The sequence below is a fragment of the Poeciliopsis prolifica genome, unplaced genomic scaffold (assembly GCF_027474105.1).
Source record: "Poeciliopsis prolifica strain line A6 unplaced genomic scaffold, Auburn_PproV2 SCAFFOLD178, whole genome shotgun sequence".
Taxonomy (NCBI): Eukaryota; Metazoa; Chordata; class Actinopteri; order Cyprinodontiformes; family Poeciliidae; genus Poeciliopsis; species Poeciliopsis prolifica.
Window position 1 is genome coordinate 77,547 of NW_026562553.1, and position 18,478 is coordinate 96,024.

Sequence of the window (18,478 nt, forward strand, 5' to 3'; positions counted from 1 at the left end):
CTAAATGTGTTCAAGAAATGTTTTAGTTTTCTTTTTTTATTATTTAAATCAGTTACATTTGATAAAATAGTAAAATGCATATGTACTGGCCCATTCAATAAATGAGGTTACTTTTGAAGGTTATTTATTTTTTTAATTTTTAGTTCATCATTGAAGCGCATATTTAATTCCATGCTGACTGTTTTATTTTCAAGAATTTATTTCAGCTCAGATTCATCATGTCAATATATTCATACTGTTCATACTTGTCTCAATCTAAAGTATGCTAATGTAAATAAATAAATAAATATACTTTTTAAAAGCATTAATGATAGTCTTTTTTGTTTGTGTTTTTAGAGACAGTAAACATTTGATAAATCTGTGACTAGGTCTTAAAAAATGTTTATGAAGTGTTTACGTCTGATTAGTGTCACTGGGTGAACACGCTCAACAACAGGTTCAAAATGAGAAATAGCCTAATTTTAAAAAAAAGAAAAAAGAAACGATTTTTATTCGTCGTCATTCGTCTGGATGAAGCCCTTTCGCTTCTTCTGCTCAACAGGTGGTGAAAAATTCATTTTCCTACATTTATGATATTATGATCACATGGGGGCGCTGTTGCTTCTGTGGCTCTTAATTAATTGGCTGTGACATTTTGGGTCCCTGGTTGTGACGCAAGCAGAGTGCCACGTGCTGATAGCTGTTATCGGGAGGTAGGAGCACATCGCACCTTTAAAGTCAAAGTCTTCACGGTGTTCAAGTGTAACTCTGGTGACCACACGGCATTTGATGAACTGTACATCATAGAAAAGGGACAAATACGGTGTGTTTGTTTTCGATCATGTAAAAGACACAAATAATCACACGAGTCACTTCCCGCTGACTAAAGTCACGCATTAATCGTAAAGAAAAAACCCGTTTGACCAGTTATTGTGGGACACCACCTGCTGCTCACCAGCAGGCTCGTTGAAACCAGAGCGGGGCTCTCGCGCGGCGAACGAGGCTTATTGGCGTGTTTGCTCGTCGCGTCAAGCCGCAATAAACTGTATTCTGTTATGCTATTATCACTTTGACAGCAGGAGAAAACACATGCGCTGACTTTCACTTCCTCTTCTGTTGAGGCAGCTCCACTTCCTCCTCAGCAGCCCGTCTCTCTCTCTCTCTGTCGGTCATGAAGGACGAACAGCAGGAGGGCTCGTCGTCCCGCCGGGACCTCTTTGAAGACTACCGGAGCTGCTTCCTCCGGCCCGGAGCCGAGGTTCGGCCGTGCCGGGACCCCGGGCTCCTGAAGAGGGCGGCCCAGTTCCTGCTGAGGACGTCGGAGCCGAGAGACGCGTTCACGCTGTTCCCGTTCTGCCAGGCGGTGACGGAGAGGTGTGCTGTCGGTGCCGACGGCAGGAAGCACCTGGCGGCCTTCATCAAAGCCACCGAGATGCTGGAGAGCCTCTGCGTCAACATGTTCCTGCAGCCCTGGAAGAAGGAGATCCGGTCTCTGAAGGTGCGCTCTCACCTGCCACAGTCCAGCTTGGACGGTCCTGAAGGCTTCTGTGAGATTTTTATTGTATTTTGTTTACTTTTTAAGATGAATAATAACTGGGGAGAAACTTGAGGAACTGTAGAAGCAAGGTAATTCATCACGTGGTTTCTCACTGGTTGAAAATATGAACTCGCCCCCCTTCACTCAGATACCTCCAAATAAAATGTAATAAAACCAGACGCCTTCAGAATTCATCCAGTCAGTAACGGACATGTCAATTATATCTTGTCTTCTATTTTTGTGAAAATAATATACATACATATTCTTATTTGCTACCAAGTTAATTTTAAAAGGGCAGTATCATGTAAAATTGACTTTTTGAGCTTCACATCATGTTATAATGTTTTTCCCTTATCAAAAACATACCTGGAGTGTTGTCTTGATTCTTTCCTGCATGTTTGATGACTCTTTTCATCTCTATGGCAATCATTTAGTTGTGGAAAACACCTGGGTGTTTTCCACAAAACACCCAGGTGCCTCCAAGGCGCAACTTCTCCTTGGAGTTGCAGTTTCCAAGGTTCCGTGCTTCCGTGCCCTCCTCCGCCACTCTCCCTCCCTCAGCTCCTTCAGACTAGCCAGCAGCAACTAGTAAACACCTGGTGGAACTGCACATCTGCTCCTAACAGAAGAGCACTGCTGTAATGACCGTCTGAAGACAGAATTTCAGAAATAGCAAGGAGTCTTTAAAGAGACAGAGGCTCAATTTCACAGTCACATTTGGTTATTTCCACATCTCCCAGAGTTAAACCCATCATCTGGATATGAACCAGCTGTTGCTCTGGATCATGTTGGGGACCTGCTCAGTTCAAACTGAAATGGAAAAGAGTGACCAACACGAAACAGGTTCTGTTTGGTGAAAACTGGGGCAGAGCCTCGTCTTCCATCAGGGCAGCAGCTGTAAACATACAGCTGCAGCTTCAGTGGGACAGCTTACATCAGAGCGTATCCATTTGTTAGTCAAAGTCAAGACCTAAATATAACGGAGAATCTGTGGGAAGATTTTAAGAAAAAAACCCAACTAAATTTAGAGAACCTATTCTGGACAAAATACAAATTTGCACGCTACACTTTTCAGTTTCATTTTTACAAAAAAATGACTAAATGTGAATTTCCCTCTGGGATTAATAAAATATATAAAATTAAAAAAAGGTTTGTGGCTTAAACATTCCTGTGATGGGGAATGGAAACTTGGGCACAGTGCTGTACGTTGCATCGCAGAGGCTCTGAACTCCTGTTTTTGTTTGTGTGTTTGTTTGTTTGTTTGTTTCAGACCTTTACAGGCGCCTTCGTTTACTGCCTGCTGCCGGTTCTCAGCGGCTCCACTATCCAGGCTGTTCTGGCCTCTATGGGCTACCGACCCAGCAGCGACGCCCCCCAGAGGTGACGACGCACACAACACACACCCGAAAGGAAGTCTTTCCTCCTGCTTTTCTTTCTTAACACTTGATCTCTGCTGCCTGAACTGCAGCATCTCTTCCTGAGGCTTTTACTGTGCATCCTGAACAGCAGCCGTGCTTCAGACACCTGTGTGTGTCTGCTGCTTGTCGCCAGCTGCATCACTGCTCACGTTTTCATCCAAACAGGAAACTGAAAGTAGCAGCTTGAACTTGTTATTGTTAGAAATCTCAAGTTGTTTTTGTCAGCTTGTGGCTCATCAGATCAGCCAGTCAGACGGTTCGCACCGCATGCGACACAAAGGGGCTCCACGTTAGAGCGGGCGCCAAAACGATGGTGGAAACAATGATTTCTAGTCAGCTCTTTCAGACTAGTATTTTCAGTAGTATCATATTTTTAGATGCTTTTAATCAGTGCAGTTTCTACAACTGTACTGATATCTGCTAAAGAAGGAAGGCATTTGTTTAATGGCAACTCTAAAACAATTACAAGACAACAAAGTTACTAAATGAATGATCCATTTTATGAGGTAAAAGACGATAAATTGTCTCAGTAGGTAATGCGGTAAACAATACCTTGAAGGATATTATTGTTGCTTTGAGACCATTTTCAAGTAAAGGCACAATAGTGCAAGAACACATTATTAAAGAAGATTTTAAATATCCCAAATGAAAAACAAAACAAAACAAAAAACAGCAGAAACAGCAAATAAAATGAATTATGAAGTGTCTATACAAAATTGTCCTTTAAAAAAAGCAGTAGTTGAGGCTAATACCCCAGACTGAAGACTGTTTTTCATCAGATCAGTTTTTGGTAGAGACAGAAAAGAGAAAAATTCTAAATCATGCAAATGTAAATTATTGAGCTTGTTTTAATTTATCACATGATTCATTTGCTTATTGTGACAGGCCTGAATGTCAGGAAGCTGCTGTTCATTAAACTCAGTTGCTGTAGAATAAATTGGGTTAATCTCACGTGATGGTGTTGTAACAAATTTAGAAAAATGGTCTCTCTCAGCTTCCGGAGCGCTGAGTAACACCCACGTGGCTGGATTCATATCTGGATTCAAGCTGAACAGGACTGGATGCAACTTCATTTGGACCAATTAAGTATTTTTATTTTGCTGCCTTTTGTTGTAAATAAACTTTATAGAAATTAGCTGCAGTAAAATGACCCTTTTTTCCCCCAAAAAAATAAATCATATTTCCAATATATTTTCCCTAATTCCATGCTTTTTCCTGGTGTGTTTCAGTGAGTTCACACTAAGTTCGGATGCTGATGCAGATCGAGCGCTGCTGCTGGGATTTGAGCTGCTGCTGGCCAGACTGGAATGTTGTCGCCTCCTGGATCTGCTGCAGGAGCACCAACTGGGACCACAGGTCAGAACTGGGACGCGTCTGTTTCCAGGCCGACACCCAGAGAAATTCAGCCAGAACACACCGAGACCGGGACCATCCAATCTTCCCAAACTCCGCGGTCAATAATATTAAAGTCTTTTGTCTTCTAAATTAACAGATAAAAATAATTACATGTAGACGGCTCATTTAAAGTCTCGCAGCCTCTTACACTCACACCCAAACCTCACAATAATAGAGGCGCAACAGAAAAATTATCCTTTGCAGCAAGACAAACGGATCTTCTGCATGAGGCAAAAATATATTTTCAGACCACAACAATTTACAACCAAAAATATTTTTAACTGCTGAAATCAAATATTAATTTCTTTTACACAGTGGCTCTTCTAGAGCAGATTTACCACAGGGGGCTGGGCGGACCACAGAACCAAAGAACAATCCAGTAACAACAGGTCAACACCTGATGTTGAGCATGTGGAGGGATCCAGTCCAGAGCTGCTGGTTTCAGAGCTGTGATCCACTGGGATCCTGTCTCAGTATGCCGGAAGTTAAAAGAGTAATAATAATAATAACAGAAACACCTTCACTTTGATTCATTATTGAAGAAAAATAAGAGAAAAGTAAAATGGGCTCAAGAGAGAAATTAGTGACTGTTTCTGTTCCACATCATTTTAAGACATTGATTTAGTTTTTATCTGTTCAGATTAAGGGCCCAGGACTGGTTCTACAGGGATACTGAATCACCATGCTAATATGGATATGCATAAGCTATTTCAGCGACCATAAGTTTGTTCCTGATGGATGAGAGAAGTGTCATCTAGAGTCACCTAGAGAGATAGACTTTAGGTTGCTAGAGTACTGGCCCTTTTTTTCTGTGGATAAAAAAGTGCCCTTCTAAAAGTTTTTTTTTTTTCCTTCTCGGTATTGTGTGCCCCGTAATAATAAACCTCACGTTACTAAGGCAGCCAGCGACTCCATTTGCCACAAAGATGCCACTTTTCTGATCTTGAATCACCTGCTCTACCCCAGTGCGCTGCATAGGCGAAATCTGTGACTTCTGCACCTACCCCGATTCTTGTCTCTGACTTACAGAGAAAGCTCCACCAAAATGGCTTCTGAAGCTGCATTCAGCTTTCCATCCTTTTTCGTCATGGCGAAGTCCGAGAGGAAGTCCTGCCGGTGCAACCACATTGTTCACATTCCACACATTCCCAATGACCGTGGGGTTACTCCTGCCTTCCACCTCAAACCACATCAGCATATTATTCAATGGAAACCTATCCAGTTGGACTGCAGTCTGATTAATCACATCTGATCTTATATTTGGACTGATTCTGCAGGAGTGGTTGGATGTTCTCCAGAGAAGTAAGCAACCTTCTAAGTTGGCAGATCCCACAGAAAAGCAGACGGCGACGGAGCAAAAGAAAGACAACTATGAGAAGAGGAAGGAGTCAGATAAGAGAGAGGTAGGACTGGAGGCTGGGGCCAAAATCAGGACGAGGGGAATGTTTCTTCCAGATGGGTTTGTCATCTTCTTAAAAAAAAAACACCCATCACTTCTGTTCTGTCCCTTTGTTTCCAGGAGTCCCAGCAGCCTGAGTCTCGGCCTCCATCGGTTCCTCAACCGAAGCCTCGACGTCATCGCCCCAGTGTTGACCCGTCAGACATGGATCTGCAGTGGCCATACTCAGACCTGGCCTTCAGGGGTCGCCCTCTGCTGCCAGACCAACCTCCCAAAGCAACCCCCGCCATGACTGGCGGTGTACCTGACAGCATTTCTGTGCTTCCGAAGACCAACCTGACCAAAGAGGACAGAAACGTTTCTCCATCAGTCTCCACTGGAGATGATGGCTGGAATGACTCGAGCTGCTTCAGGAACTCTGATGAAAGCAGAGCACTTGATGATGATGATGATGGAGACGATGATCTTAGTGGTCCTCAAGCCATTTCTCTTCATATCACACTGAGAACAGGAGGTGGAGCAGAGGCAGCCAAGAAGCGAGGAAGAGTTCAGCCAAACTCAGAGACTTCTGATGACGCACAGAAAACACCAAGTAAGAAAAACACACACGCATACGCAGTTAGCCACACTAGATGGCGCTACAGCAGCATTGGATTTGTCTTACGCAATAACCCATCCAGAGACAGAACCAGTTCAGCTTGTTCTTCTGTGGTCTTTACAGACGTGTTGTTATTATCACAGCATCCATCAGGGGTCACACTGACCCCACATGCGTTATTAGAAGGGTTTTTTTTTAATGTGTGGTTTTGGGAACTGACGATTTGACGGGACAAGCTGACGGCCCGTGGCCATGCTCCTCCTGCTGTGGGAGTATCAAAGAGACAGTATCATGTATTTCCCCGTCACAAAGTACCATTTTACAGTATAATCAAACTGTTACCTTAAATTGTTATAAAAAAAAATGATGTATCTATCGAATGTCAATTAAAAGAAATTTGACTTTGTGACAGAAATTGTGATTCTGCCTCTTTCAAAACTCCTGCTCTTTCTGAAACTCCGCCTTCAGGAAGTCATCACAACCTCTATTGACCCTTTAACCTCACTGCCGGTTGCAGCGTAGCCGAAATAAGAAGGTTTTTATTGTTTCCACTACAGGCAGAGAGGATGTGGTGGCTGACAAACCGGAGTCTTCCTCGTTGAGCTCCATTGATGAAGAGCAGCAGCTGAGAGCGCTGGCAGAGCGGATGGGACAGCTCTCTGTGCAGGGGGATCCAGAGAGGGCGACGGGAAGAGAGAACAGGAAGGCAGAGGGGCACAAGAAGGACAGACAAAAACAAAGGACCAACCTCTGAGACCCTTAAAGGGCTTTAAAAATATTTTAGCAGTCTCTAGGGTTCTTTTTTTTTTTCCGCCTCGTTTGGTTTTATGACTATTTGAGCCAATTGGATGTAGAGCCATGGGCAGGATGTCACCAGGCCACTGGAGTCAACCAATCAGAGCAATCTAAGCTTTTTGAAGAAGAGAATGTTGGAGCCACTTAGTTTTTTGCTAAGTGTCTGATATTGACAGGCTTTAAATATTCTAATAAATGCAATAATGATTTGCTGTTCAAATAAATATACTGGTCATGTTTCAGGATCATCTGCACATGATGTGCAGAGATCAGAAATATAAACACAAAGACGAACTAATGTGAACATCCAGAGCCAAGCTGGAAATGTTTCTGCTGTTTTTGTCTTGGCCAAATTTCATCAAAAAATGTAAATGTTGGACCAATTTTATGCACCAAAAAAAAAAAAAAAACTATGTTCAAAGGATGATTTTATTGAGAATCATCCAAATCTGGGCCTGTTGGCCCCTCTGCCTCAGTGTGGCTGAAATGATTTTGTTTCTTCTTCAAGTCTTGAGTTAGATGGTATGACATAAAAAGAAAAAAAAAAGGAAAAGTAAATTTCCACAAAACAAAAACCTTTGAGACAGGAGACTTGCCTTCTGGAGGGGAGGACAGAGAATGGCTTATTGAAAATACAGTCACTGTCTGGTTTTATGCAGTCTTCAGTCATTTGCATACTCAGTTTTATCTTTTGTTTGTGTTTCTATTTTTTTGCATTTTGAGCTTCTACTTGCAACCTGGTTACAATCTAACAGGACAAACAAATTCTTCCCCAGTTTTATGAATTCTCTTTGCCTCAATTCTGATGGAAACAGAAACATGAAACGGACTGCTTCCATTTAGGATTTTGAAAACATTTTAATTCAAAAACTGTTTCGGGGGAATGTTTGACACAAGCTGAGGTGTTTGAAGATTTTCCAGTTACAACAGAATTAAATTTTTTTTCAAATAAACATTAATGATGATCCACAAGAACACAAATAGACAAAGTGTTTGTTCCTCTGGTAAAGATGTGCAGAGTCCTAAATGACCCATATTTTATTACAGCTGCATAACTTCAAAATGAATACAGTGCCAAACTAAAGTTTGAGTGTAGAAAAACCAGTCTTAACCATCCTGCAATTATTATCACAGAAATCTTTCTTTAATTACACTTTTTCAGCTTATTAAAATTTTAATAAACTTCTAGTTAGTAACCATGACTTCCCAAAGTAAGACCCTGGAGTTTAAGCCAAGACATTTTTACATTCTTTTACTGACATTATGCTCTTGCAATAAAATATTGTCAGAATTAATTGATCCCAATGTAATTTTAACATTTTTAGCAGAGAAGTGTCATATATGTCCTCATATATAAAAAAGCAGCTTCAATTATTGGTCCAACGTCATCCAGTGTTGAAAAAATCCTAAATAAAAATGCCCAAACATCTAGAGAGTTTAAGCTGTAACAATAAACTCCTCTGTGTGTGTGTGTGTGTGTGTGTGTGTGTGTGTGCGTGTGTGCATCAAGAGTTGGTAGCTGTTAGAATTTTCTCTCGGTGCTCCTCATACTTGTGCAGCATCTTCTGGAGGTCATAGTCGGCAGGAATCACCTGGAGAACAGAGCACACCCAGCTAACCACCACTCCTCAATCTGCCAGGATTTAACTAGGACAACGGCCCACCGTGTTCAGCGGAGGAGCTGAATGGACAGCAGAGGTCCGCCTGCAGCAGAACTCACCAGAACAGGAGCAGGTACCGGAGCGGAGCAGCCCTTAATGAGCCAGTCTTCATGCAGCTGGTGGATGAACTCCAGAAACTCCTGGTGGACACACGCATACACACACACAGTAGAGGCTGATGGCTGTATAGGTTATGCGAAGCATTTTGTGTGGACCAGAGGTATGAAGCCAGGTCCTCACCAGTGGAATGACCATCTCTTCCTCTCTGCATCGCTGCTTCAGCCTCTCATGGCACTTCTGAGGAGACGTCTGCAGGTAAACTGGAGCCGGTCAGACAGAGAATAAGCTTCATTGCAAAGCAGAATACTCATCGGAACTTTAGAGTCCCAAATTTCCAGTTTTCAGACACAATCTTCTCACCGATCAAGTCGACAGGGAGGGAAACGTTTGTGGTGATCCAATCGAACCACTCGCTCAGAACAATGTAATCCACCTCTGGCATTTTTCCACTGACAGAAAGGGGGAAAAAAAGACCCATCAGTCTACTGACAGCATCGGTGAACTAGCTCACCGTTGTCAACCAGGTGGTCACAGTTTTTAGAGCAGCCTTGTTGATTATCGGTCAGATGCAGAATCTGGCAAAAACACAACTGTACCTCCGGTAGAGATTCTCCACGAAGATGTGCTTGGCGCTGAAGATTGACCTCTCCATCATGGTGACCGGAGCAGTCTGAAACCAGAAACAGCCCCTCAGGTTTTCACCATGCTGAACACTTGGAACTATAAGCCCATGTTCTTCGCTAGCAGCTACAGGTTAACAGCTCTTAACTAGCTGCTAGTCAGCAGCTAATACCTAACAGCTACAACCTAAGAGCTTCTAGCTCCCAGCTAACAGGGAGCCTGTCTTCATGCAGCTGGTGGATGAACTTCAGATACACACACCACACACACACACACACACACACACACACACACCACAAACACACACACACACACACAAACACACACACACACACACACACACACTCAGCCAGCTCACCGTGGCTGACAAGTGTTTATCCAGCATGGTGAGCTGAATATAAGTCTGCAAAGTGATTCCCCAGCGCTGAGGATCCTGGTACATCAGGGCCTGCAGAGGAAGAGAGGACATGTTTAGAACTCACTGCAGACCCTCTAGAGTTCTCCACAGTTGGTCCTGCTACAAAAACAGAGTTCAATCTATTTAGCATTGGGATTTGATGTGATAGACAGACACAAGGTAGTACACATAAATGTACAGAGGAAAAAAATTCACATGGTTTTCTATTTTTGAATGACTAAAAATTCTAAATTGTCATCTCCTTTAACGTCCATTCGCCATTTTCTTACACAATTCATTTTGCCCTAAAATTTAAAATTAGAAATACATTTACAGAATAATGTCCTATGCTTTCAAATATAAAACATGTTATTTAGTAGCCTACCCATTTAAAATAAATACTTTTTTTTGTGGAGAGACACGTTTTACAGGTTCCATGTTTGGCATTTTGTCATGGTGTAAATAAACTGAACTGTCAACAGATCTTGTTATTTACCAGAAGATTGTGTCCACGGACGTCCCTCCATTTGGACACTGGTTCTGTCAGAACCTGGCAGAGACAGGAAATGACAGAGTTCTACATGGATCTGCTTCCTCCAGCTCTGAATCTGGACAGACTGGAGCCTGGACTTCACCTGGATGTCGCTCGTATTGTTAAAATAATCCAGACACGTCGTCTTCCCGCTGGCGACGTTCCCCTCAACACAGATCTGGAATCAGTGGACAGAGACAGAACTGTTGCAGGTTAAAGCCGGTCGAGCGTCAGTGTCACGTGATCTCAGGAGACTCACCACTGTCCTCCTGCTGTCTCCGCTCCGCATCAGCTTCCCTTCAATGGAAGACAACATGGTGAGACAGAGACAGTTCTTGGTCTCTGTTACATCAGCGGGGACATGTCCGCCTCCATCTAAAGCTCAACACACACTAGCAGGCGACGACAGTTGGACCGTTTTCAGTCTACGGCAGCCCGGACAGACCTGGAGTTCCGGTTCGGATTCCTCTGGAAGCTCCGCTCCTAACGGTCCGAACCACAAGACGGAAATTGAGAAAGAACCGAGCAGCAGCTGCTGTCATCTTCCACCACACTCACAACATCCTCTACACTTCCTCTGCTACCTTCTTCTTCTCTTTTTTACGGAGGTGGGCAAGCAACATTTAGATGCGCATTTACCGCCATCTGCTGGCGGAATGGGGTGGATCTGAAAACTAAAACTAAATAAACAAAAAGTAATAAAACAATAACAACCCTACCTTCTCTTGTCGTCTTGTTAAGGTGCCTTAGTAATAATAATAATAATAATAATAATAATAATAATAATAATAATAATAATAATAATAATAATAATGCAATTGAAAAAAACAAACAAAACGTCGCTTTCTTCTCTCTTCTTCTCTGGTTGTTGTCAATGTGCACGCGCATACCGCCACCTGCTGTTCTGCGTTTGGAACTTCAAACCTCTCTCTCTCTTCTTTCTCTGTTTGCTTGTTTCTTTTATTTGTGTTAATTTCCGTTTTGGAATGACAAAGTTAGCTGTGCGGATAACAAGGACGAATAAACTCTGACGTCACTTTGTTACAGCAACTAAACCAGAAAGCAGCAAATAAAACTGTTTCAACCTGATGTGTGATGTAGTGCAGTAGTTTGACCAGAGGGGGGCGGTAGAAGACTAAACTGCACCCTGAGAAAAAAAGAAGACGATTCCAGCGCATGCCCACTGCGCTACATGTAGAGCGGTATCTGCCTGACCAGAGAGCAAAGATCATTACCAGTCAGTGATCAGTTCTGATCGGGTCAGGAAGAATGGCAGCAGGACCGGAAGGAAAACTGCAGCTGGTCCAGCGACACGTCCGGGCTTTTCCAGACTTCCCAAAGGAAGGGATCCTGTTCAGGTAGGACTGTTATTCAGGCTGAAACACGTCCAACCCCCGGTGGTCTAGTCTGGTTCTCATCAGACTGGACTGGACCCCAGCAGTTCGGGTCCTGAAGGGTGCAGGATCTGCCCAGCTCCCTGAACTGGTCGCGATTTAAAGCAGTCACCCTCCCCTCTCCCCCGTTAGCTGAACTGTGAACTGTTCTTTAAGAAAACTCTTGGCAGAAGTTGAAGTTCCCTATGTGAGTCAGCGCCAGGCCAGCAGCAGAACTGTTGGTGCTGACTGCGCTCTTCAGGGTCCAGTTCTTAATATTCCTCAGGTCTGTACTCCAGCACTGATCCAACTGCATGTTCAGAGTTTTAAACATTAACTTACCTGATGTACTAACATCAACAACAACTCGAGATAACACAAGGAATCCTCCAAAACTGAAAAGCAGAAGGAAAACTGTTCGTGATTGTCAAAGATTTTGTCAGATTAAAATCTGAAAAGTGAACCTTAACTCTTCTTCATCCCCTTCACAGCAACTCTGACCAGTAGAGAGAAACCTTCCCCCAGCATGATGCTGCCACCATCATGTTTTATGATGGGAGTGGCATGTTGGGGTACTGGGCACTGTTAGTTTTCTGCCACACAAATTTTAGCATCTCAACCAGGAAAAACAAAAAAAAAAAACCACACAAAACGAAAAGAAAACCGGGCGTTTTATTTCATGTTTTCTGGGAGTATCAGAGAAAGTGGAGCTAACTACAAAAACATAATGCAATTTTCAGATCCGTTAAAGCTTTGACGGCCATGAATCATTTTTTCTTTTTCTTCCGAGCGGCGCAGAACATACAGAATCTCAATAAAATACATCAAGGTTTGTGGTTGCACTGTGAAGAATCAGTTCTTGTCAATATTTTCGTTCTGCAGAGACATTTGTCCCATCCTGAAGAGTCCAGCTGCCCTCACAGCAGTCACAGACCTGTTTGAAGAACATGTGAGGAGCCGTCAGCTGCAGGTGGATCTGATCATCGGTAAGCGTGTCCCTCTGGTCCGCTGGGCCTCCTGTACAGGACCTGGAGCTCCAACACCTCCCCCACTGCCTCGTCTGAAAACATCTTCCTGTTCTTTACTTCCATTTCCTTCTACTGCGCTGCACTTCCTACTGCAGATCTGGAATTTCTTCCTTTCCAATTGGATAAGAAATGCAGTAAAGTAACTGAGTGAAGTTGTGATGATCTTCAAAGACGCAGTATCATGTAACATCAACTTATTTGCGCTTTACATCGTGTTATAATATTACTTCCTCATCAAAGACGCATCTTGTTGCCTTCATTCTTTTACGTGTGTTTGGGAAATCCTTTTACCTCCATGGCAACCATTCAGCTGTGCAAAACCCATGTGTGGACCTAGCGCCACCTTCGAGCTCTGTGGAGCTGCGGTTCCCGAGCTTTCCGCCTCAACAGAGCAGCCTTTCCCTGTGACTTCGCCACATGGCTCCTTCAGACTAGCCAGCAGTAATTAGCAAACACCTGGTGGAACTGCACATCTGCTGAACTCATTATGTTTGTAAATGTGATGCCACTGTGTTGTGTACAGCAACTAAGGAAGTCCAACAGCCTGATGCTGGCTGATTAGTCTGGAGTCAGCTGCTTTACATTGAGCTGTGTTTTCAAACACTGTTCCGTAAATAAGAGTCATGGGTTGTGCTTGGTAACCATTAGCAACACAAGCCAATAATAGTGTTTCTCTGCATTTCACACATTGAAGCGCTAAGCTGAACTTGTTTATTGTCATTAGTTCTGGTGGAACTGTGACACACATGTAAATATCAATGGTTTATTTGCAGAAAAAAAAAATCTGCTTTTCCTACTGTTAATGAATGGCCTTGTGGTGACTGTGTAGAGCTTGTTGTCGCCATTAGTTTTTCTGGGAGTCAGCATTGTTTTAGGAGGGAGGAAGCAAACCAGAGGGATTTGCTTGGAGTTGTTGTGTTCAGTGATCTGAGCAATGTCTGTTAGCCATACAAGCTAAGAACAATGTCAGCTTCTCTGTACCTGGTCTTCACAGAGGTCAGAGACAACAGCTAACCAGGAATAGTTCAAGTCCCACTAAAAACACCTGGAACTGTTTATTTTAATAGTTCAAAACACCAAATTATCCCTAAAATACATCAACACACAGTGTTTACCTTGATCACAGAACACAACATTTGTCAGTTCTACTGTTTTTTTCTCTTTCAATTGGAACTAATGAGGGATGGACTGCTGGACTTGTCCTGGCTTCCTGAGACATTCTGTTGCCCAACCGTGCGTATGTGTGTGTGTGTGTGTGCATGCATGCGTGTGCGTGTGTGTGTGTGTGTGTGTGTGTGTGCAGGGTTGGACGCTCGTGGGTTCTTGTTTGGGCCCCTGCTCGCCCAGAGGCTGGGCGTTGGCTTCATCCTGGTTAGGAAGAAAGGCAAGCTGCCCGGAGCCACGGTCAGCGTGGCCTATGACCTGGAGTACGGCACGGTGAGGAACACTGACACATTCACAACCCGGGAGTTGCTGTTGTTAACTCTTAGGAACAAGTCGGGTTCTGATGTCTGGAGAAAAGCCTGGAACCAGAAGGTGGGAGCTGTGGCTGAATGGGAGCCAGAACCCGTCAGCGAACTGGTCCTGAACTGGTTTGTCTCCCAGTGCCCTCGCCGTGGGCAGCACAGAGCTCCCTCTGACCCAGAGGAACCAGACCGCTGAGTGGGCGGCCAGCTGGTTGAGACGGGAACAGAGCTCTGGTCCTGACTAGGTCAAAGGTTATTTGCACTCAGGACACTGACAGAAGACAGACGAACAACTTTCCTGTTGAATGAGTCTTCCACCACATTCCCTCTGTTCCTCCAGGCGGAGGTAGAGATCCAGGAGGATGCAGTGGCTCCAGGCCAGAAGGTTCTGATTATTGATGATCTTTTAGCTACAGGAGGTGAGAATCCATTCAGGTCTTCTTTTCTCATTCTCACATCTGACAGTTTGTACATTGTATGACTATGTAATACTTTTCCCTGTTTAGACCATTTGTGGAATCTTTAAGGTTTATTGTGGCTTACTGGAGTTCTGACTGAAGTTTGGTGTGAATTTCACCACAATAGAAACATTAGAAACATGTTTATTAAGAGAAACTATGTGTTCAATACTTAATGTATTGGCTTCATGTGAATAAATAAAGTCAAACTTAATTATTCACATCTGTCCTTTTGCTCATCGGCAGCAGTCAATGACAGAACTTCAACAGAAGGTGGCGCTGAATTTCATTAATGTTTGTGTGTGTGGGTGTGCGTGTGCGTGTTACAGGGACGCTCCTTGCAGCCTGTGAGCTAATGAAGAAGCAGCAGGCGGACATCCAGGGCTGCATGGTGGTTATCGAACTCAGAGACCTAAAGGGAGCCGACCGTCTGAAGCCTCACAACGTCTTTTCCCTTCTCCAGTACTGAGAGGCGGCACAGCACCCCCTCTGGTTCGCCAGGACCACCGCGGCATCTCCTGGTGACTACAGCCAAGAAAACAAGAAAACCTCAAAGAGTCAATCCTGAACCCCCGCTCCCTTTACACACCCTGGATAATGAAAGAGACAAACTTAGCGTTAAATGTCTGAAACTGGTAACAGCACAGGTGGATGGAACTCCATAAACTCTATTCCAATTGAATTGTTGTATCAAGACCAAACCCTCCTGCTATAAGCAGCTGAGATTTTGTTCAGTTCAGATGCTGAATCTTCTTCTCCTCCTAGAGGTCCTAGATGGTCTCAGTCTAGGTATCAAATCCTCGATGTAAACCAAACGGTTTCATCTATAAGACATAAAAGTTTCAAGTTGAAAATGACCTGATGATATGAAGCCGGTGTGTCAAACTCATTTTCATTTTGGGCTCCATCAAGATCTTGAATGTCCTCAAAGGGACGATTGTGGCAGAATGCATAGATAAAACTACCTTTTTAGTAAAGTTATAAATAATGGTCACTCTGAATTCAGTTTATAATTCTTAAATATTTTTGTTTTATAAAATATTTTTTCACATTTATGTCTTCTGGCCCTATGCAAATAAAAGCAGATTTGATTTGACTGATAAAATGAGATGTAAGCACGCAACTGTTATCTTGAACTTGTATTTATGTGACCTTCTATCATCTAAAGGGCCACAGATATGACTCTAGTGGGCCGGTTTTGGCCCGAAGGCCTTGAGTTTTACACCTGTGACCCCTCAGTCTGTTCTCCATGTAATGTTACTGTGTTGATTCAGCCCAAAATAATTCCATAGTTTTAACTGAATCTGTATTTGGGAGATCTTTCCCATATCAGACTCCAAGCAAACCTTTTTTTTTTATCTCGCAAGAACCAGTTTCGGCCTAAAATATCGATTTGATATACGAGTTTCTAAACACAGAGATGCACTGAACAGAACAATGTGACCAATTTCTGATTTGCAGTTTTTGTTAAGCATTGACCTGCTGATTTAGATTTTTCTTTAGGAATTCTGATATAAGAAATGTATTTAATATATTTTTACTCTAAGAATCTACAATTTCCCTGAGAGATGAACAATACACAGGCTGACTGTGCCATGCTGACACACATCTGTCCTGTAAAGTCAGCCTTAAGTCTTATTTTGCTACAATAGGAAACTGTCCATCTTTTGTGCTTGTGCAGAATTGAGAGGAATCCTGGACAAGCCCCCAACAAACTGTTGATTCTAACATAACTTGGTTCATTTCTTTTCTTACTGCTTAGATCTGGCAGAGGACTGAAATGGATCCTTCCAGGATGTTAAAGATGTTTACTTGACACCCATCATCCCAATCTTCGTTGATCTTCTACATATTTCTAATTTTTTAAATTTCAGAACAAACATTTATTACCAGCTATGCAACTAGGCTCATCTGAAAAGTATTTCTGTTACACAACATTATTTTCAGTCACATATTTATATGTGTAACAGGTTAAAATTTCAGCTCTGTGAAGAACATGTGATGTTATAAAATGTGCTATTTTATGAAGCTGATGTTTTCCACTGTCCTGCCTGTTTAAACAAGACAGCGGCCATCTGCAAAAACCAGAGTCCAAAACATATGTTTACCATAAAGTCATGGATTTATAACAGGATGCAGGATGTGAACGTCCTGATGTCAAACGGACAGGAAATGAAAAGCAAGGAGCATAACCAAAGAGGTTAGGATCAGAGTTTAGTCGTGAGAATAAAATGCAAAACAAAAACATGACATATGATGAACAGACATTGGGATAGCTATTACAATTCATAGCAGTGAATTATGATTAATATTTATGAATGATTTTTTGGGTCCAAAGATTATTTCTAAAGAGGAACAATCTAGAGTCAGCACAGTTTGTTATTACAGATAGAAACGAATCATAGACTTAACTCAGTTAACAGTTTTAATGGCAGCTCAGACCTGGAACCATTTTTATTTAAAACAACAGCTTCACAACGCGTCAGCATTTAGAAAATCCAACTGGTGGAGCCAACACTCCAGCAAATACAACGTTATTCACTGTACGTGTTACATACAATGTGTACAATATAGTACACACATTGCAATAATCATTCATATGAATGATCTACACCAATAATTTGGGGAGGAAAACCTTCACTAACTCTCACTAGCTGGATGACAGAAGAACTCTTAGTGGTGAAGATCCAGATCACAGTTTTAAACTCTAAAAGTAAGACATGTTTAAATCAATCTGGAGACAAGAGCTTCAGTCTTGCAGTTTAACATCACTGCAGAGCTGATTCATCTAAACCAAAGTACAGTGTTAGAGTTGTCAACATGTGAGGTGATAAAAGCTGGAATTGCCCCATTAAAAAGATAAAGACGGTTCAGCAGAAGCCGAGGTAACAAGGTGGCGTTGAGTTCCTCAGAAACTGTGTGTTAGATGAATTTGTTCTCAAAACTCCTGGCGGTTGGATTCACTGGCTGTGAGTCTTCTTGATGCATGCAATGCTGCTGTTTCACCTCTGTGCACATAATCAATGTTCCAGAATAAACCCTGCAACGCATGGATACTTTCACAAGTGCTGGTATTACTGACCTAGTCCAATATTTTTTTTTTTAACTAATTTCTTTCTGGAAGAAGAGGCTGAAACATCAAGTTTGGTAACTGGGCTGGAAAAGAAATGTTCCGTAAAGGTGCAGGAACATGAAAGAGTTCATACAAATTACACACCATCCTCACACCGTACCTATGAGGAAGTGAGGCTCAGGAAAGTTTAACAATAACGTGTTGGTGGTTTGTGAGGCTGTTGAACAGCAACAAATATACATCCATCTGAGGACGAAATAAGTTTGCACGCCTGCATTGTCCAGGTTTATATCCAGATCAACAACTATGGATTCTTCAGGAACGGCCAACACGATCAAAGAGAAAACTGCAGCTCATCAAACTCCAACCTCAAGGAAGCAAACCACAAGACCGAGGATCAGACCTGGAACCATTTTTATTTAAAAGCTACAGCTACTGCTAGCTCAGGTTACAACAGGAAATAAGATTAGTTACCATAGCTACGCAGATGTGGATGTGTCAGTGTTTTCCAACTGAACAGAAACATCTTTGAGGAACATTTCTTTCCTTTAATGTTGTTTTTATTTCATTTTTTCTTCGTCATGTAAAACACCTGGAATAGCCCAATGGCTCAAACGTTGAACTAAACTTACATCAAGCTGTGGGTAATAAACATGTGAAGTCAGGTTTTTAACAGAATTATTGAAAG

At 42.6% G+C, this 18,478-nt stretch overlaps 3 protein-coding genes across 3 annotated transcripts; 2 read left to right on the forward strand and 1 right to left on the reverse strand.

The window, feature by feature from the left end:
• Positions 1-701: 701 nt before the first annotated feature.
• On the forward strand, positions 702-8,013 carry si:ch211-189a15.5 (spermatogenesis-associated protein 2). Its single transcript, XM_055026128.1, has 7 exons — positions 702-802; positions 1,105-1,477; positions 2,787-2,896; positions 4,164-4,290; positions 5,607-5,732; positions 5,849-6,320; positions 6,884-8,013. Exons 2-7 carry the CDS (start codon positions 1,151-1,153, stop codon positions 7,078-7,080), a joined length of 1,359 nt encoding a protein of 452 aa, XP_054882103.1. The 5' UTR covers positions 702-802; positions 1,105-1,150; the 3' UTR covers positions 7,081-8,013.
• Positions 7,960-11,007, reverse strand: tk2 (thymidine kinase 2). Its single transcript, XM_055026129.1, has 10 exons — positions 10,838-11,007; positions 10,652-10,689; positions 10,496-10,570; positions 10,357-10,410; positions 9,822-9,911; positions 9,439-9,512; positions 9,203-9,291; positions 9,023-9,102; positions 8,842-8,922; positions 7,960-8,713 (listed from the first exon to the last, which is right to left on the reverse strand). Exons 1-10 carry the CDS (start codon positions 10,932-10,934, stop codon positions 8,627-8,629), a joined length of 765 nt encoding a protein of 254 aa, XP_054882104.1. The 5' UTR covers positions 10,935-11,007; the 3' UTR covers positions 7,960-8,626.
• Positions 11,008-11,571: 564 nt separating this feature from the next.
• On the forward strand, positions 11,572-18,468 carry aprt (adenine phosphoribosyltransferase). The gene is made up of 5 exons (XM_055026120.1): positions 11,572-11,750; positions 12,648-12,751; positions 14,097-14,230; positions 14,600-14,678; positions 15,047-18,468. Exons 1-5 carry the CDS (start codon positions 11,662-11,664, stop codon positions 15,184-15,186), a joined length of 546 nt encoding a protein of 181 aa, XP_054882095.1. The 5' UTR covers positions 11,572-11,661; the 3' UTR covers positions 15,187-18,468.
• The last annotated feature ends 10 nt before the right edge of the window (positions 18,469-18,478 follow it).

Bases quoted from the DNA above. Each gene is read 5' to 3' on its own strand.
- aprt (XM_055026120.1), top strand. From the start codon at position 11,662: ATGGCAGCAGGACCGGAAGGAAAACTGCAGCTGGTCCAGCGACACGTC. The intron at 12,752-14,096 runs GTAAGCGTGTCC...GTGTGTGTGCAG, and splicing joins GCAGGTGGATCTGATCATCG to GGTTGGACGCTCGTGGGTTC. The intron at 14,679-15,046 runs GTGAGAATCCAT...TGCGTGTTACAG, and splicing joins TGATCTTTTAGCTACAGGAG to GGACGCTCCTTGCAGCCTGT.
- tk2 (XM_055026129.1), bottom strand. From the start codon at position 10,934: ATGACAGCAGCTGCTGCTCGGTTCTTTCTCAATTTCCGTCTTGTGGTT. The intron at 9,912-10,356 runs GTAAATAACAAG...CTTCCTCTGCAG, and splicing joins TCCGTGGACACAATCTTCTG to GCCCTGATGTACCAGGATCC. The intron at 8,714-8,841 runs GTGAGTTCTGCT...TCTGTTCTCCAG, and splicing joins CGGTACCTGCTCCTGTTCTG to GTGATTCCTGCCGACTATGA.
- si:ch211-189a15.5 (XM_055026128.1), top strand. From the start codon at position 1,151: ATGAAGGACGAACAGCAGGAGGGCTCGTCGTCCCGCCGGGACCTCTTT. The intron at 4,291-5,606 runs GTCAGAACTGGG...CTGATTCTGCAG, and splicing joins AGCACCAACTGGGACCACAG to GAGTGGTTGGATGTTCTCCA. The intron at 6,321-6,883 runs GTAAGAAAAACA...TTTCCACTACAG, and splicing joins TGACGCACAGAAAACACCAA to GCAGAGAGGATGTGGTGGCT.